The sequence below is a fragment of the Salmo trutta genome, chromosome 27, assembly GCF_901001165.1.
Source record: "Salmo trutta chromosome 27, fSalTru1.1, whole genome shotgun sequence".
Taxonomy (NCBI): domain Eukaryota; kingdom Metazoa; phylum Chordata; class Actinopteri; order Salmoniformes; family Salmonidae; genus Salmo; species Salmo trutta.
In genome coordinates, this window is record NC_042983.1 from 2948683 (window position 1) to 2975925 (window position 27243).

The following is a 27243-nucleotide window of genomic DNA, read 5'->3' on the forward strand; positions in this document are numbered from 1 at the left end:
TTGAATGTTTTATGTTGTCATTACTTTTTGCATAACAATGAAAGCATTTTTACTTTGAAACTTTTATTATCCAGAGTGAGCACAGAATTCACAATGTAATACAAATTTAAATAGCATGTAAAGAACACATTCTTTATAAAAGACACAGATTCAGCACTGCAATTGAAAACTACAGTTTTTGCGATATATAAAAACAGCTTATGTACTGTAAACATGAATAGCATGCCCTTATTTTTGCACACAAGATTTCTTGCATGGTTTCATACACATTATCTGCCTTAACAATGCTGAGCCCCCAGCCAATTTCAAAAGTTCACAAAATAGAACAGTTGATTTTACTTATATTTTTAGTTATCAATATTTGATACAACTAACATCATTATTCACCTAATAAAAATTACTGCAGAAAAAAACCTTTACAAATTGATTTTCATATTTAGTAAGCATAGAATCCAGACTTTGCATGGTCTCTAATTATTACAGAACCTTATGTAAAAAGTACAGTGCTATTTCTCCACAGAGCACCATTTCAAGATTGCTCAAAGGGGACGGGGCGACTAAAAAGTAGAAACATGTATTTTTTTTTATACAAATAATCTTTTTCAGTTAGGTAATTGACATCGTATATTAGTGCATCGATAATTCAAGTTTAAGGTCATCCACGTATGACAGTCGCGTGGGCAATTATAGTACGTTTTTCCTTTGGTAACGGCCAAGGGAGGATGACGTCACCGTTCTATTCTCGGAAAAACCGCCAAAAAGTGAGTGATGATACTAACACAATTTATGTCTGTTAAATCCTACTGAATTCCAAGCAGTGAGTCAAACAATAAAATAAACTGGGAAATGACGTAATTAAAAATAATTTAAAAAAACACACAGTACTACATCTTATACCCATAAAACAAGAACTGAAAATGTTACTTAATCTCTGTGACATAATTCACATGAATTCCGAAGCACAACATTTTCCTTAGCCAACAAAGTACAAAAAATGTACCCTGTTCCTAACTGTCTCGCCGATTTTGGGGCATGGTCATTACACTAGCGGTTCTGGGGGGGTGGGCAGTGCCCCTGTGACAACAATTTTGGACCCCCTAAATGTGGAGTATGAAATAATTTTTACATAACTAATTTTTGCTATCGTTCTTTTTACACCCGTTAATAGACAGTGGCTACGCGGAACACTCATTTAACCCACACATTTTCTAGAGGGGCGGCTTTAGGCGGAACACAACAGTATCGTACCATATGCAAAACGTTATGACAACAATAACGTCTAATGTAACTGGCCCCTCTAACAGTACAACTGGCCCCAGCTTGGCCCCCCCAGTTGAAATGGTCTAGAACCGCCACTGGGTCATTATGACCTCGGTGCACACTGAACCTCGGCTGGCTGTGGCTGGCTGGCATCCTTTTTCTCAGTGCAAATATTCTGACAGCTCTCTCCTCAGGATCCTGAAGGCACCATCTACAGTGGATAAATATTAATTGTTTTGAGCATATAATAAAACATTTAGATCATATTTAGAAGAAGTTAATAGCCCAGCACAGTTGTTCTTATGAATAACTCCATGATACACACTCATTGAGATACATACCCAATTGTATAAATAAATAATCATCAATGATAAATACTCAATTGTAAATAAACTAAATCTCACACCAACTATAATTAAATATCTATAACCACATTTTCGCAAATCACCTGCTGAACATTGTTGGGAAGGTCGACAATAAAGCGTCTTTACTCGCAACCAAGTTTGTTTGCATTACTCATAGCCAAACCAACATGTGATGGGTACCTGTGAAGCTTACCTGTTGCTGGTTTTGCCGTTGCAGTGACTTACATCTACAGGTGTCGCTTTCTAAGAAAGAGTATGAGGACGGTGATTTGTATTGCTGTGCATACAAAGCCTTTAAAGTGGGCTTCTCTTTTCAACCCAAGTTTCTCATTATATCTGTTATCTCGAGATCCAACCGTCCAGTTTTTATCCATCTCATCCCCGATCCACCTGAGGCGAGAGGCGAGTGACTGGGTCCCGGAGCATGGTGAGGTTCCTTGGGCACAGACCATCACGTCGCCGGGTAGAGGCAGAGGCTCTTCTATCGGGAGCCAGCACATCTTCTCTAAAAATCGCTCAATCTTCTTTATATGTCCCCTCCTCTGATCCGCTCTTATATAAAATTATCCTCTTTACTGTCCGGATCAGATCTGGAATGTGTTTCTCTCTCTCTCTCTCTCTCTCTCTCTCTCTCTCTCCCTCGCGTTATTCATGATTAGAGTCACATGGTGTGAGGGGTTTACATCATCTTTTCCCAAAAGAGAGAGGTAATCATTAACTTAAAAAAACGTCGTCTCATCTTATCTGACGAGCCTTTTGTTTGATAGGATGGACGAATAGCGATGTCTAATTGGATAATCATAGGATTTAAAATCATAAGTACAATACAGGCTACTGCCCCTAGAAATTTTACACAATCGGAATTTTATGCTATTTGATAATTATGTATTTTCATGTCAATCTTATTAATTGTACCAGTTATCCTATTTTTAAATGAAATATTGTAATAATCCACCACAGTTCGCAACGCCTAAAATAAACAATGAGGAATTAAACATCGCGGAACTCTAAGACCGCAAAGTCTCTCTAGTCGGACAGTTTTTGTTCCAGGACTTCAGTGTTTGTTTTAGTTTTAGCCTAAGTCACCTAGCCAGCTACTAACAATTTAACCCTACCAATTTGTAATTTTGTCTAAAAATAACAAGTCAACTATATGTATGTTGTTGTAACTATGTTAGAAAAACATGGCAGAAGACGAGCTTCTGGCGTTCAGAGAGCATTGGAAGCAAGAACTGACGATTAAAAACGAGGCGCATTCGAACTGTAACGTTACTCTTCAACCAAATCGGGAAGACTCTAAATTAAAACGGTATTTTGAAGATTTTGGTCAGGACAGAAGTGAACCAGAAAAAAGACAGGATTCAACATCACAGGGGAGCAGTAAGGGAGGACAGGATGCATTTTTGTCTGCAGCAAAAACGCCAAAGGAGGACCAACCCGAGTATGTGTCGATAGCTGAGGGCTTGCTAGATGGAAGGACCAGTCCCTTGTTGGAGAGGATTCAGGAGGAGAGGACTCGAAGGAAGAGACAATACTACAGTCTGACAAGCGCCTGTAACACCTCCCAACAACAACCCCAGAGGAAAATTAACAAGGGTGACAAATTAGTGGATCAATTCATTCAAGACCTGGTAAGATGAGGGTGATAGTCTTTGTGAGGTAGCCTACCACTAGACATTGTGTGGATCTCGATTTCATTGGTATTTTCCTATTTTTGCAGAATGAGACAAATGACATTCCCTTCTTTGACATTGAGTTGCCCTACGAGTTAGCTCTGAAGATCTTCCAGTACCTCAGTCAGACAGAGCTGGGGCGATGTGCTCAGGTAAACTATGATTATCAATCACATACAAATCATAATGACTCTGTTGTCACTTGAAACATAGGTCTGAATCTTGACTTTACACTGTTTTGTTCAATCTACTCTGATGTACAGTATATGATGATCAATGAGTATTCATTATACCCCCTCCGATACTTTCACAGGTGAGCAAGGCGTGGGGGGTCCTGGCAGAGGATGAGGTGCTGTGGTTTAGGATGTGTCAGACAGAGGGTTATCACCACGGGGCCTCTGTCTCTGACTCCCCCTGCTGGAAGAGCATGTTACGAGACTGCAAGAACTCTGAAAACACTGTGCGCTCCAACTGGAAGGTAGGGGTTCAGTTAACTAAATGTTTTTCTGAGATGACACTTTGGCAACACTTCACCTGAAGTTGCCCTTACACCCATCAAACTGTAAAGTATTAACTATAGTAACAACATTGTAATTACATAGGGATGTCTAGAAACAACATGTTTTGTGTCTCTCTTCCTACTCCTAGAATCGTGTTGGATCAATCAGCCAACTGCAGTACGAGCTGGGAAAAGTGTTGTGTGATGTCAGTTCCTGTGACAGCTATGTTGTTGCTGGGTAAGATATAACATAACCTGTTTTTAGTAGGGATGGGCACGGTTAATCAAATATCTGGATATCCGAATGGACGTTAGTATTCCAACACTTTTTTTTTTAATGCTTATTTTAACAATGGAAAGCTTTGTCTGAATTAAATTGCCCATGTTAATTTGTTACACACAAGGATATATCATGACATTTGAAATGCATAATTTGATAAAACAACAAACTTTAGAATGTAGTATTTATGTATGGCACATTGAGCTACTGCGGCTTCAGACGTCACATGGCTTTGACAGAACATTGTTTACAGTTGCACACAGTACATGTAGATTACAGTTCAGAGGACATACAATGGGATTGTTTTCTTTTCAAGCTAATTTTCTCTCATGCTCTATGGGTTGCATTTTACATGTAAAAGGCATTTTAATATCAAAGTATTTATCCCTCCGGTCAGCCCTGACAACGGTATGGTATTTTTCCCACTTCAAATAACGATTAGCCTACAGGCGCGCACCAAAGCGCTGTCCACAAGACCTGACACAGATCAATGCAAAATACTCACCAGAAAACACAACATTATATGATGGAGAACATCAGACTTCTCTTTCACTGTTGCTATTAGCCTAAAAAACTAGCGATATAGTACCCTGAAAACAATTGCGCACTGTCTGCTGTTGTGGCATGTTGCATCATTCTGATTGGTCAAGAGAGTAGAGCAAAATATGTATTTTTTATTTAGACTATCCGGATTCCGAAAAAAAACATTATATTATTTGAATAGTGAAATCATTTAAAATGCCCATCCTTAGTTTTTAATGTCAGGAGGGGCAAGCAGCTGTGGTGATCAGCACGGTTTCAGCCCAATAAATGGTGATCGATAGAAATTGAGCTGCTGCACTGACTTTGTACTAAAATAGACCCACCACTTGTCTTTGGACTCCTTTTTTCTCAAACTCTTTTAATTGAACCTGTTGTAAAAAAATGTTTGCTGCAAGTAAGCTCTTAAACTGACTGGGCCCATTACTGTAGGATGATAGCGTGACTTGAGTACTCAGCTGCTGAAATGAATCTTGTAAACGTTGTATCAGGAGGCTAGTGCCCAGGGGGTGGTCTGATTAAATTCTCCCCTGGCCCCGGTGAACTCTCAGCCTGTGTCCCAAATGGCATCCTATTCCCTACATAGATATTACACTGCTTTTGACCAGAGCCCCTACGGGCCCTAGTCAAAACTAGTGAACTATATAGGGAATAGGGTTCCATTTTGAGACACAGCCTCAGAGTACACAGACTCAGAGTACACAGACAATAGAGGCCTGCCTGCTGCTGCTGCAATTTTTTTTTTACCTACATCTATTCACATCTAGAGATTTGGATGACTGATTTTCTAAGATACTCATTGTAGATTTGAGCAATCCTTTGAAATTAGGATCCTTGTTTAACCAAGGTCGTGTTTTTGTGGACATTTTGTAATGACACATAAGGTAATATTTCTCTCACTTTTATGTAGTATCTTGTAGATGCACTGATGAAGCAGAACTGTAGGTTGTTATCTTCCTTGGAATTGATATGTCAGAAGTTTCCAGAGATTATTTGGATGAAGAAGAGTGCCAGCTGAGGCATACATTTCTCCTGTTGATTCTTGGCTGAAAGATAATGCACTAATTATGTAGAGTGTGTGCCTGTTGTTACCTTCCTTACAAACCCCGAGATGTCAGATGGAGTGTTTTAGCCCCCTTTCCCCCTCTCTATCTGTCTCTCTCTGTCTCTTGTTTCCTCATGTTGGGATACGGATGCTGATTGAAGTAGGTGGTACAGTAGCTAGCTGATGTGGTTTAAGTTAATGAGGGGGATGGAAGCTAGCTATCATACCGTGTTGTTTGTGCCACAGTGTTGTTAGTAGCTAAATAGCTGAAAGGTTTTATCCAGCAGCCCTTTGGTGCCACTCTCTGTGGTTGTCAGCCTGCAGCTTTCTCCAGCTGCCCAGCTCAGCACGAATCCTGAACCACTTCCAGGCTCCAGCACCAGAGAGGGGCTCTGTCTGTCTGAGGCAGCCCAGGGCAGCTGGTGCTGGGGTATATGGCTGGGCCTGGGGTGGCGTGGCTCGTCCCAGGCCGTCTGTGAAGGACTCAGCTGCCACCATACCCACCCCCTGGAAAGGCTGTGTTATCTCTGCCATGCCTCCAATTGACTGATACTTACAGATACTCACACATTTCAACCACATCACCCATTTACTGTCATGTCGCCCATAAGCACACAGACATCCACTCATATTCACATAAAAATGCACGGATGGTTACCATGGTTCACAGTTAGCATATCTAGTGGGAAAAATGAAGATGCATCCTCATGCTTTTTAGGTTGTGTTTAGACATGCAGCCCAGTTCTGATCTTTTTTTCCACTAATTGGTCTTTTGACCAATTACATAAGATATTTTAACATCCAATTTTTTTCAGAAGACCAATTAGTGAAAAAAAATATCAGAATTGGGCTACTTGTTTAAACTGAACCTTAGACATGCTGGTCATTTCAAAATAAAATTTTGCATCCCTTACATTGTTTTTTGTCTCCTCAGGTACACGTCAGGGGACGTGAGACTGTGGGACACCCTCCACTGGGACTCTGCAGCTTCCTTCCTAAAGCCAAGCCCCCTGACGGCAGACGTCACCCCCAGACCTCACGTCAGTCACATCCGGGTCAACAACACTGTGGCTGTGGCTGCCTATGACGATGGTGAGTGAAGGTCCTCATCTCTGCAGTCAACTTAGTGGCTATTCTACTGGTTTGCCTTCCAGTTTAGGGCATTGAAAAGGAGCGCCACCTGTTGGTTGGTGGTCTTCGAAAGAAGTGCCGGTTTTGATAGGTATAACCACCCTGGTGCCTCTGTTAGAAGGCATGATAATGACCGGCAGGAGGCAGATGTACAGTTCACACTTTATTACCAAGTTCCACTAAGATGTATGGACACATGGATGGCCACACTGAGAAGTCTTTGGGTACATGTTAACTGTATATTCTGCTCCTGTGTAGGATGTGTGGATGTGTGGAGCACAGAGACGGGACAGGAGCCCGTCCACCACTTCCAGATCCCTGGGAGGGTCCACGCCCTGGCTCTGAGCCAGGAGAGCCCCACCTTGGCTACTGCTGCTGGGCTAGACGTCCGGCTGGACCAGCCTGATGAGAGGGGCTACTGGAGGACCCTCTGCCAGGCCACGCTACCCAAACCTGTGAGTCTGCCTCACTCTCTTTCTCTCTGTCTGTTTGTCTGTCTGTCTGTCTCTGTTTTGTCTGGAAAAGCACCATCAGCTTCATAATTTTAATGAGGATTATGATACAATTCCCTGTAGCAATGATGGGGTGTCTACATTGATCCAGTGTGCTGTTGTGATTTCAATTTCAACCTTATGTCACAGTCAATCCATTATACCATAATAGTTTGTTCATTAACAGTGCAACTGGACTTTTCATATGGGAGCTACTTTAGACATCTCACTCCCTGTGACAGTAGTCAGCAGGCTGAATAAATTTGTTATAATTTGTTCTAACAGAGGCTCTGGTCCCAGGTGGAGTCTATAGTTGTGGTGCCAGGGGCCGGGGGGCGAGGAGGGGACAATGTCCCCCTGGTGGCCCTGTCTGCTGGGGAGACGGTGTACCTTCTGGCCCCTGAGGACTTGGAACCGCGGGTGCTCCACACCGTCTACGGCCACCCCATCACCTGTCTGGATGCCTCGGCCTCTCACGCTGCCCTGGGGGTCAAGAGCTGTGGCTGGGCCATGAACGATGGAGGCAACAAGGTGGGTGCATCAACAGTGTACTAAAGTAGTCTTTTTACATGGTCCTATTCATCAGGGCACAACTTTGTTCCAGGCCGTTTTCCACCATTTTTATTTTGATGCCTAATGAATACAACCCAGCTGTGGCTTTTGTTCTACTGTCCTTGGAGTTGGGAACAGGGTTAAATTGAGGTAGGTATGCCAAAGCTATGCGCAAAGCCAAAACTGAAGCCCACACCATTATGTTTCTAAGCACTCAACACATTTGGACGGCTACAAATTGGCCAACCTTGAATTAGGCTTTTATTAATGTTAGTATAGGGTTGAATTTAAGCCCTAAATGAATTGCAACCCTATTATGTCACCCCAAACCTGCGTCTCTCTGAGTCTGAGTAGCAATGCACCAATCTGAGTGTATTTAGTCTCTGGAACCCCAATGGGGTGGTGCACCCCAACTTGGGGAACCTGGGACAGAAATGGGGCCACCCACTGGGGATTGTGGGCATAGAAATAGCTAAACTACTCCTACTGGGTATTGTTCCTAATTACTGTAGTATTTAGTTTACTCTCTTAACGCACAAACTCTCTCACACACACGCACACTAAACAAGTTTAGTCTCTTGTTCCCAAAGAAGTTGCTGTTTGCGTCTATTAATGTCTTGTATCTAAGGACCGTGCTCCTAACGGAGGCTCATACCTTTATTTATCCCTCTGCAGATTACATACCCAGGAGACAAAAGAGTTGCTCAGGGATCAGGTTTGGGTTTCAATACGAAATCATTGTCATGCTTTCCAGTGTATTTCAAGACAAATCTTTGCAAGGATATGTTTTTTCTGTGTTTTGTGACAAAAGGAATATCTCACTGTTTCAAAAACCCACTTAGATAAAAACCTCAGTCTGTCTCTCTCCTCTTAAAAGTTTTATGTTTTGTTTAGGCACCGATACTGGTACTTAAGTAATTAGTCAAGTGACTAGGGACCGGTCCCAAATGGAGCCTCTCTCTGTTGGTTCGACAGGTCTTTGGCAGACTCTCCCCCTGACATCATTACAATGTTCTCATTGCTGATGTTGTTATATTAGCCCTACAGCACCACATAGTGGACCTTAGAGAAAGTTTGAGGGATAACTTTACTCCTTCCTCTCAAGGTTACAGCTAAACTGATCTCCCGTGGGCAGATTCTGCATGTAGACCAAAGAATCTACCGGGACTGAATGGAATGCGTGAGATAACGAGGGGCATTCGTTCCATTTTTTTGGGTATCGTCACTGGTTATTTGGACGTATCAGGATTGGGCGAAGGCGGTGCTTCTACTGCTTTGCCTCGAGTGCTTTGCGTGTGTGCCCACACAGATCGGAAGGGGGGGACTTTTGCCTGAGCTATCAATTTCTAACCTCTCAATTTCTAAGTATGAACACAGAAGTTGATCATGCATCGGACCAAATTACACTTGATTTTACTGCTGGGTTAACAAGAGATTACAGCTAAACTAAATCATATTATGAACTGGAGTTCTGCTTCTACAATCAAGAGAGAAGTCATATAGGCTGCCAGCTCCATAGATCTTGGTACACATTTTGTTGGTGTGTCTTTCCGTCCACAATTGTGTCGGCTACTTGAATAGTTTCACTATCCAATCAAATATTCTAAGGCAACATCTCTAAGTTTGTATATTTGATATGGTATTGGTCATGTATTAGATTGAGCATTGAGTTTCTTTTGTTTTCTTTCTCCACTATAGACCTAGCTAGCTCATCTTCACAAAATTATGCCAATTCATGATTGTCACATTTTCCCTTCACTAATTAAACTTAAAAAATTACAACTTTTAATCCGCTTTAACAAGTCTATCGGTTTCATAGTGTTTCTGACAGCATTTTCCTACTGCGAAGAGGGAAGTAAGAATTGCCAACAGACTCTGGCGAGGCAGAATGTGTTATATGCTATTTAATGAGAAGACATATGCCTAATTAAAAGCTGTCAAAGAAATGGTGGTGGCATCCAGACATGTTATCTCTCTCTTTTCACACTGAAAAGTGAGTCATCACTATGATTGGTTGCTTTTCTACTAGCTAAATGTTTTGGATGTATTATGACATGAATTATATTTGTTATCCAGGTCAAACGATGTGCCACTCTTCTCTTGTCTGTCTGTCCGTTTGCCTTTCCTGTCTCTGTCTTTTACATGTGTCTGTCTGTGTCTTATGTCTATATCTGTGTCTGTGTCTTGTTCATGACTGTGTCTATTGGCCTGTCTATGTCTGTCTGGTGTCTGCGAGAGTCAGCCAGTCAGCTAGCAGTCAGTCTCCAGGTCCTCATTACTACTCCCTCTCCCCTGCCAGGGGACCTACACCCCCAACTCCCCAATCCTTCCCTTTCTAGTGGACCTGGGGGTCTGGACATCTGCTCAGCTGCTCTCTACTGGGCTCCTGTTACCCTGTACCCTCCGGGCCACCCAGATAGAGCTGGTAAAACCACAGGCGGCACGGCTTGTAGACCTAACACAGAACACAACCATTACATAGATTACACAGAACAGAACCATTTGGTACGGAGTGTACATAACCTTCCTAATATTGAGTTTCACCACCTTTTGCCCTCAGAACAGCCTCAATTCATCTGGGCATGGACTCTACAAGGTGTCGAAAGTGTTCGACAGGGATGCTAGCACATGTCGACTCCAATGCTTCCCACAGTTGTGTGAAGTTGGCTGGATGTCCTTCGGGTGGTGGAGCATTCGTGATACATAGGGGAAACTGTTGTTTGTGAAAAACCCAGCAGCGTTGTAGTTCTTGACCCACTCAAACCGTTGCGCCTGGCACCTACTACCATATCCCGTTCAAAGGCACTTACTGTAAATCTTTGTCTCGAGGTTTCAATTGTCTCGAGGTTTCAACATCCTCCTTTAACCTGTCTCCCCCTTCATCTATACTGATTGAAGTGGATTTAACAGGTGACATCAATAAGGGATCATAGCTTTCATCAGGATTTACCTGGTCAGTCTATATCATGGAAAAAGGTGTTCCTACTGTTTTGTACAGTCAGTGTATATTTGTTCAGGGGAAAGTGTGACCTGTTCCGTTTTGTCCTTTAGATAAATGCTCTTGATTCACTTCTGACCGGTTGCTTTGTAGGCATATCTTCAAACTCTTTGAGTGTAATTTATGTCCATGTCAGTCTATGTTCTGTAGATCAACTTGTTTAAAAGCATTAGCTTAAAGCCCCCATGCAGTCTTTGTAATTATGTTTTTAAATCACCAATGTTTGTCTAACAAATCACTGTGTGTGTTTATTTCATGAAACTAACTCCAGAATATATTTGTAATCATTTATTTCCCTGAGCCTCCTTTGGCCCTTGAAATGCTCAGTCTGTGGGCGTTCGGAAAGAAATGTGAAGATATTTACATATACAGCCCTGATTGGCTGATAGCATGGTCCAGGGCCCACCCCCTTACCCAGATGAACAGTCATTGGTCTATTATAATCAGATCACCTTGTGACGTCATGTGGGCCAAAAGTTCCATCCCATCTGATGAGGCTGAAATTCCAGGATTTTTTTTCTTCTAACAGCTCTTAATCAAAAAGGCATTTATTGTAATTTTCACAATTTCAGAGTGTTATTTCGACCTCATAGTGTGGAAATATGAGGAAAAAAACAGCAAAATCACATTTAACTGCACTGCCTCTTTAAACAATGCACCTGAAAGTCTAAAGCAACATGAACTCATCAACTCATTGCATTATTTGACAATAGATAAGGGACATATGTGTTTGTTTACCAAACAAAGGGACTGGTGAAGGGAGTGAGTTAGGACAAATTATAGATTAGCGGATCCTTTTTCCCCCCTAACTATCCCACTAGGAATCTATCAGGCACGTTAACCCGATGACTGCTGTAGCCAAGCCATGATTCCTTTCATCAACACATGCTGAAGTGCCCACTTAACTGGTTGGACATTAGCTTTTAAACTGCCCTGATGGCTCCTCCACATAATAGCTGGTTTGGGATGCTTTTTAATCAAACCTCCTCCCAAAAAGGTGATGATTAATCGAAAGAAAGACATGCAGGCAGACAGCCCCCTTACCTCTCCTTCCCTTTCATCCTACCCCCCAGTCCAAGCTGTCATTTCAAAGTCTTGTGTGTGTGTCTGTACGTCCGTCTGTGTGTGATTTTGGCATGCTCCGCTCAGGGCCATCTCACAATTAAGGCTATGTGGCCAAAATAGGAAACACAAAACAGCTGGCACTTTCTCAAGCCTTACATCATGCTGCCTGCTCTCTTTCCTCTTCATCTCTATCTCTCTCCCTCTTTTGGTTCCTCTGCCTTTCTCTTACATACTCTCTTTCCTCTCCCCACTCTCTTTCCTCTCCCCACTCTCTCTCTTATCCACCTTTCTCTCTCTCTCTGACTGGAGGGAACACAATTAATTGTATCTGTTACAAAGCATCGTCTTCTGCCTGGTAACAGCACAGAGATGAATTCCTTTGTAAATGTGAGTCGAAGGAAAGGGTTGTGAGAAGTCTATTAGCTCAGACAGACAGACAAGTGTGAGTGATTCTCAGTGGGCTTTTAACTCGGCACACTTCTGAAAGGCATCTTGGGAGATTCAGATGCATAATTCAGTAGCTCTCAGACTTTGCCAATAGTGCTGTGTGTGTATTAGGGCGTGTTGGTGATAGAGCTGGGACGATAAACCGAAAACGAGCGACACCGACTGAACCAACCACCTATCGTGGACATTTTGCTGATATTGTTCCTTACGATAAGAAGCCTATACTGGAGAAATGTGAAGTTTGAAATGAAATAAGTCTCCTAATATGGGTGATTGTTAATGGGACAATTGATAGCCACAACATTCAAAGTAATAATAGTAGCCTAGTTTTAAGGTGATATAAAAAAAGAATGTAGAACTGGTTCACATTAATGTTATAAACATATCTTGCTATTTATCGTTATTGTGATAATTCAGTCAATTTATCGTGATATGGATTTTGTCCATATCGTCCAGTGTGTGCATGACTAGAAAGTTGTCTTTACTGCCTTAAGTCTGACGCTGTTGCTGGATTTAGAGTACATTGTGACTATTTACTCCGCTGTATCCACTACTGAATGACTCCCTCAATAGCATTTTATCTGCTCATATGCAGGTGTTGTCTAACTCTTGCTGCAGTGTTCAGGGATGAATAAATATGTCTGTAGCAACAGAAGCCATTTTCAAATAACCTCTATGTGTTGCCTCTGGTGCTAACTTTTGCAACAGTAGTGAATGAGTCTTAACTGTGTTGGTATGTGTGTTCAGATCCAGGTGTACAGCCTAGAGACAGGCCAGTCGGAGATGTCTGTGGGGAACTCAGCGGGAGACTTCTCCTGTGTCAACCTGAGAGACAGCCCTCCTCACATGCTCGTCTGTGGAAACAAAGATAGGAGGTATGGGACTGCCGTATGTGTCACCACACCAGCTGGGTACACACACACACACACATATATAGGCACTATGGTGTTAAAATCTGTCTCACATACTTTTGTCTGACAAGTTTGAACACCACCGTAGTGCCTGTGGCTCCCTTGGGTATACCTTCCAAGTTCAAGTCAGATGCAATAACTGTTTATCACAACACAATATTCCTCAACACACAATTACAACTGATTAGAAATAATGAAATGTGGAGGTGCAAATCACAGCGTACTTCTAGGGAGGGGATCAGGTGTTTGCAAAGTTGTGAAAAGAAAAGCAATTTTTCACACCTCCACTGGCATACCTTGAAAAACAAAGCATCAAAATTGGTTATGAGAGAGAGAGAGAGAGAGAGAGAGGGGACCTAATTAATGATTGGAAGTGAAATACTGGACTCTTTGTGGAGAGGGAGGCAACGAGCGTCGGTCGGGGTGGATGGTGTGCTATCTGCAGCCAGCCCATCACCTGGGGGTATTTGTGAAGGAAACAGCGGGGTGGCAGACGATGGCAGTCTCCACATTTCTGTCCAGTGGCCTCGCCATTCAGCCGCTGTGCACACACACACACACACGCCGCATCTGCAACCTGGCTGTCAGTATGGGGAAAGAAAGACACAAAAGAGAGCCATCCTCATCTGCACTTGTCCCTGACAGCGGGACAGGAGTTGGCAGGTGAAAGCATAGCACTTTTGGCAGAATCCTTACAAATCAAACTCCTTCACCAAATTCATCAGGCCTTAAGTAGACAGCCAAAAGCGAGGAAAGCATGTGCAGCACGACGTCTCGTTGGGCACAGCCGTTCTTGTAAGGTACGACCCCCATCTGTAAGAATAACAGACAAAGTAGGAGACTCTTACCTATGTCCCTCTCTCTGATTAAGTAGTCTTGTATGTAGTCAGTCGGAGGCCAACTTGGCTGTGACCATTTGGCCTTGTCTGATGTGCCAGGGACAAAGGGGCACGAGGGAGATGAAGGCAGGCAGCGGGTCTGCTCTTGCTGTCCATTAGGATGGCCAAAGGCCAGGGCCTAATGCGTCTCTTCCTCCTCTCCATCTCTCTTCTCTCCAAATTAGTAGCTCTCTCACGCTCGTTCTGAAGTTTCTAGGGAGCAAACGAGGGTCCTGATAAGGCCGGGGCTGTCTGGAATACTGCCTTGATCATAATTGCCTGGGCCACATCTGAACAAACAGGAAAGATTTTGGGGACTGGGGAGGGAGAGAGGAAGGGATGGGGGGTGGAATGGATGACGAGCCATGGTCGTGCCCAGTGGTCCTGTACCCATAGGAAATAACAAACCACAACCCTAAAACAAAGAAAAATATACTGTCTGCTTTGTCTCCTCTATTAGCCTTTCCATTTCATTGAATCAAGTGTAATCTCATGCATTCTGTGGTAAAACGTTCAATAGTTGCCAGTCTAGTTTTAAACGTACCTTTATTGAGCTCAACTGATGTTAAAGGTCCAATGCAGCCATTTTTATCTCAATATCAACTCATTTCTGTGTAACAATGAAGCAACAATGAAGTACCTTACTATTTTCAAATAAAATGTTCAGAAATAAACAAAAATTGCTTCTTAGCAACGGGCAATTGACCCTTCGCTAAGCCCTGCCCCCTTTGGTTACTGTTGCAACCTCAGACAACATTTTCCTGGGAAGCTCTGTTCCCAATTCAAACTACTGAAGAAAAAAAACCTCACAACGATCTCAAACTGTGTTTTTAATACACAATCAAGTGAACACATTCTACACCTTGCTAGTCAGGAGACTATCAGGTATGTTGTGGTGGAATGTCATTACAATTGCTTCACGGGAACCTGGTACAGTGGCTAGCCACTGGATGGCTGAATGCACTCAAAGCTACTTTTGGAGCTAACTAGTTCTCTCAAGTCGTATCCTGATGTCGACAGCAGATGATAGTTGGATTCATAATATAGCAAACTTAGCTAGCTAACATACATTTCGAGAAAACCAAGTTACATTAACTGGCTGGCTAGCTAGCGTTAACGTTTGGTGGTCAAAGAGACTGATAGCTAACTAACCAGCTGAGCTAGCAAACAATGTAACAAAAGTATAATTTCAGATGAGAAAAATACTCCAATAGGCTTTGCATTTCAGGAATCACATTAGCAAGTACCCCAGGTGCACTGTTTAAACAATTTAGCAATTTTTTTATGAACTCAGTTTTGCCATAGCTCTCATTGGCTTTCATGCATTTAAAACGTGAGCTTGTCCGAGGTGTCGGACTCGACGACAGTTGCTATCCATTGGTTGGCCAAAATTCTGGGGCGGGGCTTAGAGAAGGGTCTATTTCTCAAGCAATCATTTTGTTAGGACTGTCTGGAAGTGGTCTGAGTGGAGAGGGAAAACCGAAAATGTGTTATTGTCAGAGAGGCTGTTAATTAATTTACCGCCTGGTGATGTCACCATGGAAGGCCAAAACTCTGACTCTTTTTAAACAGCTCTTACACTAAAAGGATATAATCATTTTCACAGTATTATTCCAACCTCAAAGTGTGGAAATATATGTAAAACACTGGAAAATCTTGTTTTTGACTGCACTGGGCCTTTAAGATGACAGACACTCAAATACTTCAATGTCATTCCTAATCTGGTTTACAGCTCCACTCTCACATTACTGTGTTGTCTAGCCTCTTAGATGTTATGTCCCCTATTTGGGGGACTTAGAGCAGTTTTGGACCGGTTGCAACTGACATTTTGTGTACAAAGTGCTCTGTGAACCAATGGAGGCTGCTGAGGGGAGGCTCATAATAATGGCTGGAATGGAGTCAATGGAATGGTATCAAACATATGGTTTCCATATGGTTGTATTCAGCGCACGTGACAAGTAAACTTTGATTTGACTGGGGTTGGAGTCATTAAAACTCGGTTTTCAACCACTCCACAAATTTCTTGATGACAAACTATAGTTTTGGCAATTCGGTTAGGACATCTACTTTGTGCATGACACAAGTAATTTTTCCAACAATTGTTTACAGACAGATTATTTAACTTATAATTCACTGTATCACAATTCCAGTGGGTCAGAAGTTTACATACACTGAGTTGACTGTGCCTTTAAACAGCTTGGAAAATTCCAGAAAATGATGTCATGGCTTTAGAAGCTTCTGATTTATTTTACCTTTATTTATTTAACTAGGCAAGTCAGTTAAGAACAAATTCTTATTTTCAATGACGGCCGAGGAACAGTGGGTTAACTGCCTTGTTCAGGGGCAGAACGACAGATTTGTACCTTGTCAGCTCGGGGATTCGATCTTGCAACCTTTCGGTTACTAGTCCAATGCTTTAACCACTAGGCTACGCTGCCGTTGATAGGCTAATTGACATCATTTGTGTCAATTGGAGGTGTACCTGTGGATGTATTTCAAGGCCTACCTTCAAACTCATTGTCTCTTTGCTTGACATCATGGAAAAATCAAAATAAATCAGCCAAGACCTCAGAAAAATTATTGTAGACCTCCACATGTCTGGTTCATCCTTGGGAGCAATTTCCAAATGCATGAAGGTACCACGTTCATCAGTACAAACAATAGTATGCAAGTATAAACACCATGGGACCACGCAGCCGTCATACCACTCAGGAAGGAGATGCGTTCTGTCTCCTAGAGATGAACGTACTTTGGTGCGAAAAGTGCAAATCAATCCCAGAACAACAGCAAAGGACCTTGTGAAGATGCTGGAGGAAACAGGTAGAAAGGTATCTATATTTACAGTAAAACGAGTCCTATATCGACATAACCTGAAAGGCCACTCCGCAAGGAAGAAGCCACTGCTCCAAAACCACCATTAAAAAAAACAGACTACGGTTTGCAACTGCACATGGGGACAAAGATCGTACTTTTTAATTAATTTTATAAATCATTCTTTCATTTGAAGCTGTTTCTGCCAAGGCCACATACCATTCCTTATAATACGGATAGTCCTTCTCCCTCCAGTGTCTCTGTGTGACTCTTTTGGCTGTGGTTAGAGCAACTTTTAGCCAGTTTAAACATGAGCTTCTCAGTCCATCAATATCCTTAGTGATATTCAGTAATAGCAAAGCAGGATTTACAAGTATTGTGGTACCCAGAATATCCTCAATCTTTTCCATTACCTTCCGCCAAAAGGTATTTAAGCTTGGACAGTCACATAACATATGGATCATGTCACCTCTACTTAACTGACGTCTTCAGCATAGTCTGGATTCTATCAAACCTATTCTGTTCAACCTCAGAGGAGTCCAATAAATCCTATTGAACACTTTAAATTGAATCAGCTTGGACCGGGCATCTCTCATAGGGAGGAGCATCTGTTGTACTATTATATTCCATTCCTCCTCTTCAAATGTTACCTCCAGGTCTTTTTCCCATACATCATTTAGACCCTTACAAGTTCCATTAAATGCACCTATAAGGTGGCTGTATATAAGCCCTGCGGTATGTGGTAATTTGCATAGGATTTCTATCTTAACGCTTATATCGTAATGTACTAGGAATTTGATGTTGTTTTGTCCTACCTAAGCTGGAGATCCCTCCAAAAGTCCTGTTTCTGTATTATACTTGGACCTCAGCTCTTCAAAAGAGGTGAAAGTGTTTTCTTGATACAGACAACCAATGTTCTTTATCCCCTTTCTATACCAACCTTTCCAAATAACCATGTGTCCCCTATTTTCAATTTAGGGTTGTTCCATAACGAAGCATAGCTTATCAAGAAAGGTGAAGATCTCTCTCTTATGAATCTGTCTCCATATATTTTTAGTATGGGACAGTATTGGATTCTGGAGTCCCACCTTTTGTTGACTCAAATAATCTGATGCTCCGAATGGGGCATTAAATTCTTCTTCCATGCCCACCCAGATTGGCCTAGTCGAGTTCTCAATAAAGAGCGAGCCTATTTGGGAAGCTACAAAGACTTCTTAATACAATTGCATGTTAGGGAGCTTTATTCCTCCCTTCTCAGTCTTTGCCTGTTATCGCGCTAGTTACATCCTGGCCTTTTTACCGGCCCAAACAAACTCAGTAATAATTTTGTCCATGGATTTAAAAGTATAGACAGGTATGGATAGTGGTAACATGCTGATGACGTAATTCAGTGTAGGAGCTATGACCATCTTTATAACCTGTATCCTACCCCATAATGAGATTTATACTTTATCCCAGCTCTTAAACTGGAGTTGAATTTTGTTCAATAGTGGGTCAAGATTTTCAGAAATCATGTTCTCTAGACCAGGAATTAACACGATCCCCAGGTACCTCAAGTTTTTAGGGACCCATTGAAACCTCCAGCTGAGGAGGTCATTTCTCAGACAATGTTTTGATAGAGGCATTACTTCAGATTTGGTCCAGTTTTACTTTATAGCCCGATATCTCTGAGAATGCATTTACAAGGTCCAGTAAAGGCAGTATGGAGAGTTGGGGGTCTGATATTAATAGTAATATGTTGTCTGCATAAAGCAGTAGTTTATTCTCCCTACCTCCCATATTAGTCCTTTTTTGATTGACTGATACAGCCTAATAGCTTTTGCTAATGGTTCTAATGCTATAATAAATAGGAGGGGCGAGAGACAGTCACCTTGTTTCGTGCCTCGTCCTACAGAAAGTGCTTGTCTTATAGTTTCGGTCAATTCCTCCAAAGTAATAGAGCGGTCGTGCCAATTCCTGTCTTCCTCTGTTAATTTAGGAAGGTTCAGATTCTGAAAGAATGCCTCTGCTTTCTGCATATCTAAAGGACCGTCTTAAGTATAAAGTTCCTGAAAGAAGTCTCGAAATATTGTTTATTTCTTTATGATTGGTAATCAGCTTGCCTGTCTTATTTCTGATTCCACCTATTTGCCGAGCTGTTTCTCTAGATTTCAATTGACTGGCCAACAGTTTTCCTGCCTTTTCACTAGATTCGTACCATCTCTGTTTCAGCCTGTACAGGGAATATTCTGCTTTTTTACTGAATAAAATATTCAGCTCGTATTTGGTGTTTATCAGATTTACCAGAGAAATGTTGCTAGGATTGGAGAAATATTCCCTCTCCAGCATTTTAAGCTCTGTTTCAAGTTTATCAATTTTCTGTTCATCTAATTTCTTAATCGTAGCTGATCTTTGTATCATTACTCCACGTATGTAAGCTTTAAAAGCTTCCCAGACATGTACCTGTTTCGCACTATTGTTGTTTGTTTCAAAGAATATCGTAAAGTGTGTTTTAAGGAATTCACAAAACGCCTTGTCCTGTAACAGGCTGGTGTTCATCCGCCAATATTTCAAATGTTATCTTTCTTCTCCTATTCCAACAGTCAGATCAATGGGTGCATGATCTGTCATAGCTACCGTGCCCACATTGTAAGCACCCACTTTATCTATGAGAGTGTGTGAGATTAGAAATTAGTCGATGCATGAATAAACAGTGTGCCTATTTGAAAAGAATGTGTAATTGCGAGCGGTTGGATTGATCAATCTCCATATATCATAAAGACCAACATCTTTACACAGTATTTTAATTGCTTCTTGAGTTTGAGGTCCTGTTTAGACCAGTTTTGGATTTATCTAAAAAAGCATCAGGGACCTGATTTTTATAATCCCCCCCCAGTACCAGAGGAAAACCACCTAAATCCAGCATTATTTTGTTAAGTTGAAGGAAGAAGTCTGGGTCCTCTTCATTTGGAGCATAAATATTTCCCAATATTATATTTTGTCCTGAAATCTTTACAAGTAAAATCAAGATTCATCCCTCTTTGTCCTTAAACTCTTTTTCCACTTGAACATGTATACCTTTGGAAAATAGAATAGAGACACCTCTTTTTTTGTTGTTGGTTGAATGTATTATGGTAAGCACTCCCCACCCATCTGTCTCCCACCCTAGGAGCATCCTTTTCCAGTAGGTGGGTCTCTTGGAGCATAATCGCGTCTGAGTGTTTTCGTTTAAGATAATTCAATATGAACCTAGTCCGTTCCCATTCCAAGACGTAACTTTAATCACATTGGTCATTATCTGAAAGGTTGTAAATATATTGTAATGACCCTGGGTTTATAAGCGCGGAAATCGACTCTGCCGCTTGAGCATGCTTTTGCGGCACAGTCGATAGCGCGCCGGACTTCGGGCTTGAAGGTCGAGGGTTCAAGACCTGCTCCCTGCCTGTTCATTACAATATTATTACCACAACATGACTAGTGTTAGAATATTTTAAATCGATGCGTTTCTGATAGCCACTGCTTAGCGAATCAATGAAAGTGAAGAACTTCCATAGCCTCCCACGCTACTCAATTTGTTTGGCCTCATTGACGTCCATGACACAATTCTTTACCTCTTTTGGGTCTGTGAAACGACGTAATGATCCTCTCAAAGTAACCCAGAACACGGCAGGATATTGCAACGAGTATTTGTCACCATTTCATGCAAATATGCCTCAAAAAGTCAGGGAAAAACTCAAATTTTGTCTCCTTCCATTGAAAGTCCTACGCTCTTTGGCTCTGAGCCGGAACTTCTCCCTGTCAGTGTATCGTAAGAATTTCACCAGGATAGGTAGGGGTTGCGTGGGGCTGGTCCTGGGCGCAGTGTCGTCGGTTTCCGATGTGTTCTCTCGATGGGCATGTTGTTAACTTAACATCCTCCGGTGTGTTATCAAATAGGTTGCGTAAAATGTCTTTCACACAATCAATCACAATCGACTTTTGAATCAAGGGTACCTATGGTAACAGCTCAACACGAATTTAAAAAAGGAGCGCAAGCCTTTATCGTCCGTTGACTTTTCTACAGAAATATATGGTGATCGACTAGGAATGCCTTGAAGATCGACCAGTCAATTGCGATCGACCGGTTAGCGACCACTGATTTAGCGGATGCGGCAATACTATACTGAACAAAAATATAACGCAACATGCAACAATTTCAAAGATTTTACTGAGTTACATTTCATATGAGGAAATCAGTCAATTGAAATAAATTCATTAGGCCCTAATTTATGGATTTCTCATGACTGGGCAAGGGCCCACCCACCTCATGACTGGGCCTTGGAGGGTATAGGCCCACCCACTTGGCAGCCAGGCCCACCCAGTAGGGAACCCAGCCAATCAGAATGATTTTCCCCACTAAACAGGCTTTATTACAGACAGAAATACTCCTCAACACCCCACGGTGTTGAGGTCCTGGGCTGGCAGGTTACACGTGGTCTGCAGTTGTGAGGCCGGTTGAACGTACTGCCAAATTCGCTAAAACGATGTTGGAGGTGGCTTATGGTAGAGACATGAACATAACATTTTCTGGCAACAGCTGGTGGACATTCCTGCATGCCAATTGCACGCTCCCTCAAAGCTTGAGGCATCTGTGACATTGTGTTGTGTGACACAACTGCACATTTTAATGGCCTTTTATTGTCCCCAGCACAAGGTGCACCTATGTAATGATCATGCTGTTTAATCAGCTTCTTGATATGCCACACCTGTCAGGTGGATGGATTATTTTGGCAAAGGAGAAATGCTCACTAACAGTGATGTAAACATTTTAGCGAAATAAGCTTTTTGTTCGTATGGAAAGTTTCTGGGATTTTTAATTTCAGCTCATGAAACATGGGACCAACACTTTACATGTTGCGTTTATATTTTTGTTCATTGTAGTTTCATCTCAATGTCATATTGTCAGCCGGATTTAGCTCTCTCAACATTAAAAAAAGACTAAATCATTTAATAGAATTGAAATGACCATTCTTATATGATTTTCATATTCTCATAATATCTGTACCATATACTTGAGTTTGTCCTCAAAAGTGAGTATTATTTTTTTTTTTTATTACCAGAAGGGTGAGTTCCTGACCTTCCTAAAACTATGCAACGTTACCAGTCATTGGTTATGGCCATCTCATGGGGGAAAAAATGTGTTTGGGTATGTGTTTATTTCGGTGGAATATATATATATCCTTGTTTTCTACTAGCCAGTTGAATGATAGGGGGAAAAAATATATATATATATATATATATATATATATATATATATATATATATATATATATATTTTTTTTTTCCCCCTATCATTCCCTATCATTCCCTATCATTCCCCCTATCAGTTGAATGATAGGGGGAAAAAATATATATATATATATATATATATATTTTTTTTTTTCCCCCTATATATATATATATATATATATATATATATATATATTTTTTTTTTCCCCCCCTATCATTCAACTGGCTAGTAGAAAACAAGGATCATGCTGATTAATGTGAAATAGCTTGTCCACTGGCAGCTCAGTGAAGACCAGGGCTCGCTCCAAACATTAGATTTATGACTGTCGGAGACTGCCAGACAGTAACTTTTAAACCCCTTTGCTGAAGCGTGAGCGCCCATGAAACAACACTACTCAGCAGCCATGTCAGTGTCTCAAATGTCACCCTATCCCCTATATAGTGCACTACTTTTGACCAGGACCCATAGGGCTTTGGTCAGATGTAGTGCACTATATAGGGAATAGGGTGCCATTTGGGACGTAGACCCTGTCTTAGTTACAATGCTAATGCCCATTTAGCTATGCAACCCTGATTCGTTTAATTTATTGAAGCGGAAATTAAATCTGCTCACCCCCAAATAAATTAAATTTGGGTAATGAACTTTTGGAAAGCTTTTTGCATGAAGTCATCCTCTGGCTGCCGTGCGGTGGGACCCAATAAACTAAAGCATTGATGGCAACAGATGGAGCTGGAGGTCCGTGGGGCATGTTTGGCTCGTCAAACCAGACCCAAGAATCCTCCTCTTAGTTCTATTAATGCTACAACAGCACCGTGTTTAATCAGTTCAAAACATCTTCAATATTTGTAGCTTTGGTTCTGTGAGTGAATGAGTGTTATTGGTGGCTAAAGTAATTAAACATATGTTTATAAGTGGTCTAAAGTAGATGAAGCAGATGAAATCCCTCCCAATGTCACCTGGTGTTGGTGTTTATTCCTGTCTTTTCGGCCTGTCTTTTCTGATCATTGCTTATAGGTTTTCTGTTGTTGTTTTTGTAATGCATTGTTCTGAGGCACCAAGTTTCCTCTGGTAACCTAGTTAAGATGTGGCCTGAGTGCCGGTCTGTTGGTTCTATAATGGCAACTCCTTGTTGGCACTCATTGTCATGCCATGGCTTGAAAATAACAGCAATAGAGGTGGCAAGAGCACAAACAGATCTGGGACCAGCCTAGTAAAGATGCATCCTTTCATATCTTCAGTAGTGGAGTGAATCGACCACCTTTTGTCTGATCTACTTCCTGCAACATCACTTCTTGAGATGAAATGACTACTTGATTTTGCTGTGTTCTGTTTCAGGGTGAGGGTGTTTGACCTGCGCACCGGCTCCTCTGTGACATCACTTTACGCCCATCACATGGGCGTGACCTCCGTGCAGGCTGACGATTGGAAGATTGTGAGCGGCGGAGGTGAGGGATTGGTCTGCGTCTGGGAGATGAGGATGGGAGCTAAACTGTGGGAGATGCACAACAGGTGGGACAGCAGAGTTCTTTCTATTGGTTGCTCATTCATCTATTTGTTTGTGACACAAAAGGCAGGTAGAATTCTTACATGTGCTATTCAGTACTTGAAATATAAAAATGTAAGTGTCTTGCCATTCCTGTCGCTTGCAAGTATGCATTCCTAAAATATTCAGCAATACGCAACATTTACCTATCAGGCTGACATTGGCAGCAAACCAAACAGCAGGCGCATCAGTATTGATTGATCCCCTTTCAGCTCGTTAGTGAATGTGTGCGTGTGTGTGTGTTCAAATTGTTAATAATAAAAAATGGTGTTTGTTGTTTCTCCCTCCTGTCTGTTTGCAGGCACCCAGTCAGACACTTGAGATTCAACACTAGCACTCTGGTGACAGCCAACATCCCAGACGAGAAGTCTCCACGAGGGGCCTGCATCACAGATGACGACCTCACAGCCCACCGCAGGTCCCTAATAACACCACCCAAAATTCTAATTTATACATTTCGATTTTACTAAGATACTTGTTTATTCTACTGAAGATTCCATATTACACAGAGATCAGTGTCTGCATAGATGTGCCTTCAGAAAGTATTCACACCCCTTTACTTTTTCCACATTTGTGTTACAAGGTGTCGATTAAACTGTTTGCATTTTTTTTAAGTGGTCAACAATCTACACAAAATACTCTGTCAACATTTGTAAAACAATGAAAAATAAAATACTAATATATCTTGACTACATAAGTATTCAACCCATTCAATACATGTTAGAATCACCTTTGACATCGATTACAACTGTACGTCTTTCTGGGTATCTCTAAGAGCTTTGCACACCTGGATTGTACAGTATTTGCACATTATTCTTTTTAAAATTCTTCAAGCTCTGTCAAGTTGGTTGTTGATCATTGCTAGACAGCCATTTTCAAGTCTTGCCATACATTTAAAGCCGATTTAAGTCAAAACTTTAACTAGGCCACTCAGGAACATTCAATGCCGATTTGGTAAGAAACTCCTGTGTATATTTGGCCTTGTGTTTTAGGTTATTGTCCTGCTGAAAGGTGAATTTGTCTCCCAGTGTCTGTTGAAAAGCAGACTGAACCAGGTTTTCCTCTAGGATTTTCTCTGTGCTTAGCTCTATTCTGTTTATTTTTATCTCCAAAAAACTCCCTAGTTCTTGCCGATGACAAACATACCCATAACATGATGCAGCCATCACCAGGCTTGAAAATATGAAGAGTGGTACTCAGTGATATGTTTTGTTGGATTTGTCCCAAACATAAAGCTTTGTATTCAGGATGTAAAGTTAATTTCTTTGCCACATTTTCTGCAGTATTACTTTAGTGCCTTATTGCAAACAGGGTGCATGTTTTGGAATATTTTAATTATGTACAGGCTTCCTTCTTTACAGGCTTCCTTCATTTAAGTTAGTATTGTGGAGTAACTGCAATGTTGTTGATCCATCCTCCATCACAGTCGTTAAACTCTGTAACTGTTTTAAAGTCAGCGTTGGCCTCATGGTGAAATCCCTGAGCGTTTTCCTTTTCTCCAGCAACTGAGTTAGGAAGGACACCTGTATCTTTGTAGTGACTGGGTGTATTGATACACCATCCAAAGTGTAATTAATAACTTCACCATTGGAAAACCACCCTGGTCTTTGGGGTTGAATCTGTGTTTGAAATTCACTGCTTGACTGAGGGACCTTACAGATAGCTGTATGTGTGGGGTACAGAAATTAGGTAGTCATTCAACTCACTTGGGCTCCCGAGTGGCGCAGGGGTCTAAGGCACTCCGTGCTAGAGGCGTCACTACAGACCCTGGTTCGATTCCAGGCTGTATCACAACTTGCCGTGATTGAGAGTCCCATAGGGCGGCGCACAATTGGCCCAGCGTCGTTAGGATTTAGCCGGGGTAGGCCGACATTGTAAATAATATTTGTTTCTTAACTGACTTGCCTAGTTAAATAAAGGTTAAATAAAATGATTAAAAATAAATTATGTGAGTAGTTAACCACATTTTTACTTTAGGCTTACCGTAGGGGTTGAATACTTATTGACTGAAGAAATTTCATATACATTATGGGGTATTGTGCGTAGGCCAGTGATTAAATCTTAATTTAATAAATTTTAAATTCAGGCTGTAACACAAAAACATGTGTAAAAAGTCCAGGGATGTGAGTACTTTCTGAAGGCACTGTACATTCAATGAGAGTCTGTTTGTTGTCTTGTTTTGTTATTTAACTACCCCAATTCTTATGTGTCCACATTATAGACATAGGGGAGTGATTTGCCACTATGACTTCTCAGAGGACTCCACCTCCCAGGACCATGTTCTGCCCATCTGCAGGTCCAACTATGTGGAGTCATCTGGCTACAACTACAACATTGGCCTGGCCGTGCCCTATGACATCCTGTCTGGCTCTCACCCCTCCCACTGACCCCTACCACCAGCCCTTCAGACCCCTACTACTAGTACCATCAGCCCTGCAGACCCCTTCCACCAGCCCATGTTCTGCCCATCTGCAGGTCCAACTATGTGGAGTCATCTGGCTACAACAACAGCACTGGCCTGGCCGTGCCCTATGACATCCTGTCTGGCTATCACCCCTCCCACTGACCCCTACCACCAGCCCTTCAGACCCCTACTACTAGTACCATCAGCCCTGCAGACCCCTTCCACCAGCCCTTCAGACCCCTACCACCAGCCCTTCAGACCCTTACAACCAGCCCTTCAGACCCCTACCACCAGCCCTTCAGACCCTTACAACCAGCCCTTCAGACCCCTACCACCAGCCCTGCATACCCCTACCACCACCAGCCCTGTAGACAGTATGTACAAAGCAAATCAGCTTTTATTTGATTTTTCAAACTGAATCTAATTTTTAATTAGTAGCTGTCCTTATTTTTAGAAGAAGCTCATGTTTCCTTGGACTGTTAAGGAGTTTGTTTTAATCTTGCTAATTCTTTCTAGAGCAATACATTCTGAATGGATTTCATCTTATGATGGGATCATGTTTTGTTAAAGATCCAGTGCAGTCAAACACGTTATTTCTATGTGTTTTATATATATTTCCACATTGAGGTTGTGAAATTTGAACATGATGATATTGCCCTTTTAGTGTAAGAGCTGTTTGATTAGCCTGTTTTTGTGGCATAGATGTTTGGCCTTCCATAGTGAAATCACCATGCTGTAAATTAGTTAATAGAGCAATGAGAAAGATGGTTTCAAACCCCTGCCAATAATACCTAATTATTCAGGTTTCTCCTTACCACTCCCAGATATTCCTAGCAAAATTCTTGCTTGAGAAATTGCTCTTTGCTAAGAAGCTACTTTTGTTAATCTTTTACCATTTTACTGTAAAACAATCACAGTAAGGTACTTAATTTTTACCCAGAAATGATTTGGTGTTGAGATAGAAACTGCTGCATTGGACCTTTAACTAGACATTGAAGTTGATACTGACATCCTCCATAAATTGATGGGCAGCAACAGTCACATGGTCCTTTCACTTAATTTACTTCAGTGGAATTGCAGATGGCAGTCTTATCTATCTTCA

General features: G+C 41.7%; 1 protein-coding gene and 1 long non-coding RNA gene across 3 annotated transcripts; one reads left to right on the forward strand and one right to left on the reverse strand.

Moving 5' to 3' along the window:
* Positions 1–46: 46 nt before the first annotated feature.
* Positions 47–2362, reverse strand: LOC115164137 (uncharacterized). Its single transcript, XR_003869880.1, has 2 exons — positions 1819–2362; positions 47–1471 (listed from the first exon to the last, which is right to left on the reverse strand). It is a non-coding gene; the product is annotated as an uncharacterized LOC115164137 (long non-coding RNA).
* Positions 2363–2636: 274 nt separating this feature from the next.
* fbxw8 (F-box and WD repeat domain containing 8) lies at positions 2637–27179 on the forward strand. 2 transcript variants are annotated; one of them, XM_029716330.1, is made up of 11 exons: positions 2637–3256; positions 3346–3450; positions 3612–3776; positions 3947–4035; positions 6597–6754; positions 7052–7248; positions 7570–7815; positions 13094–13221; positions 23530–23703; positions 24039–24155; positions 25959–27179. In XM_029716330.1, exons 1-11 carry the CDS (start codon positions 2810–2812, stop codon positions 26122–26124), a joined length of 1992 nt encoding a protein of 663 aa, XP_029572190.1. In that variant the 5' UTR covers positions 2637–2809; the 3' UTR covers positions 26125–27179. The 2 variants fall into 2 exon arrangements, with proteins under 2 accessions (XP_029572190.1, XP_029572191.1); XM_029716331.1 differs by having other exon boundaries at positions 2638–3256; positions 7585–7815.
* The last annotated feature ends 64 nt before the right edge of the window (positions 27180–27243 follow it).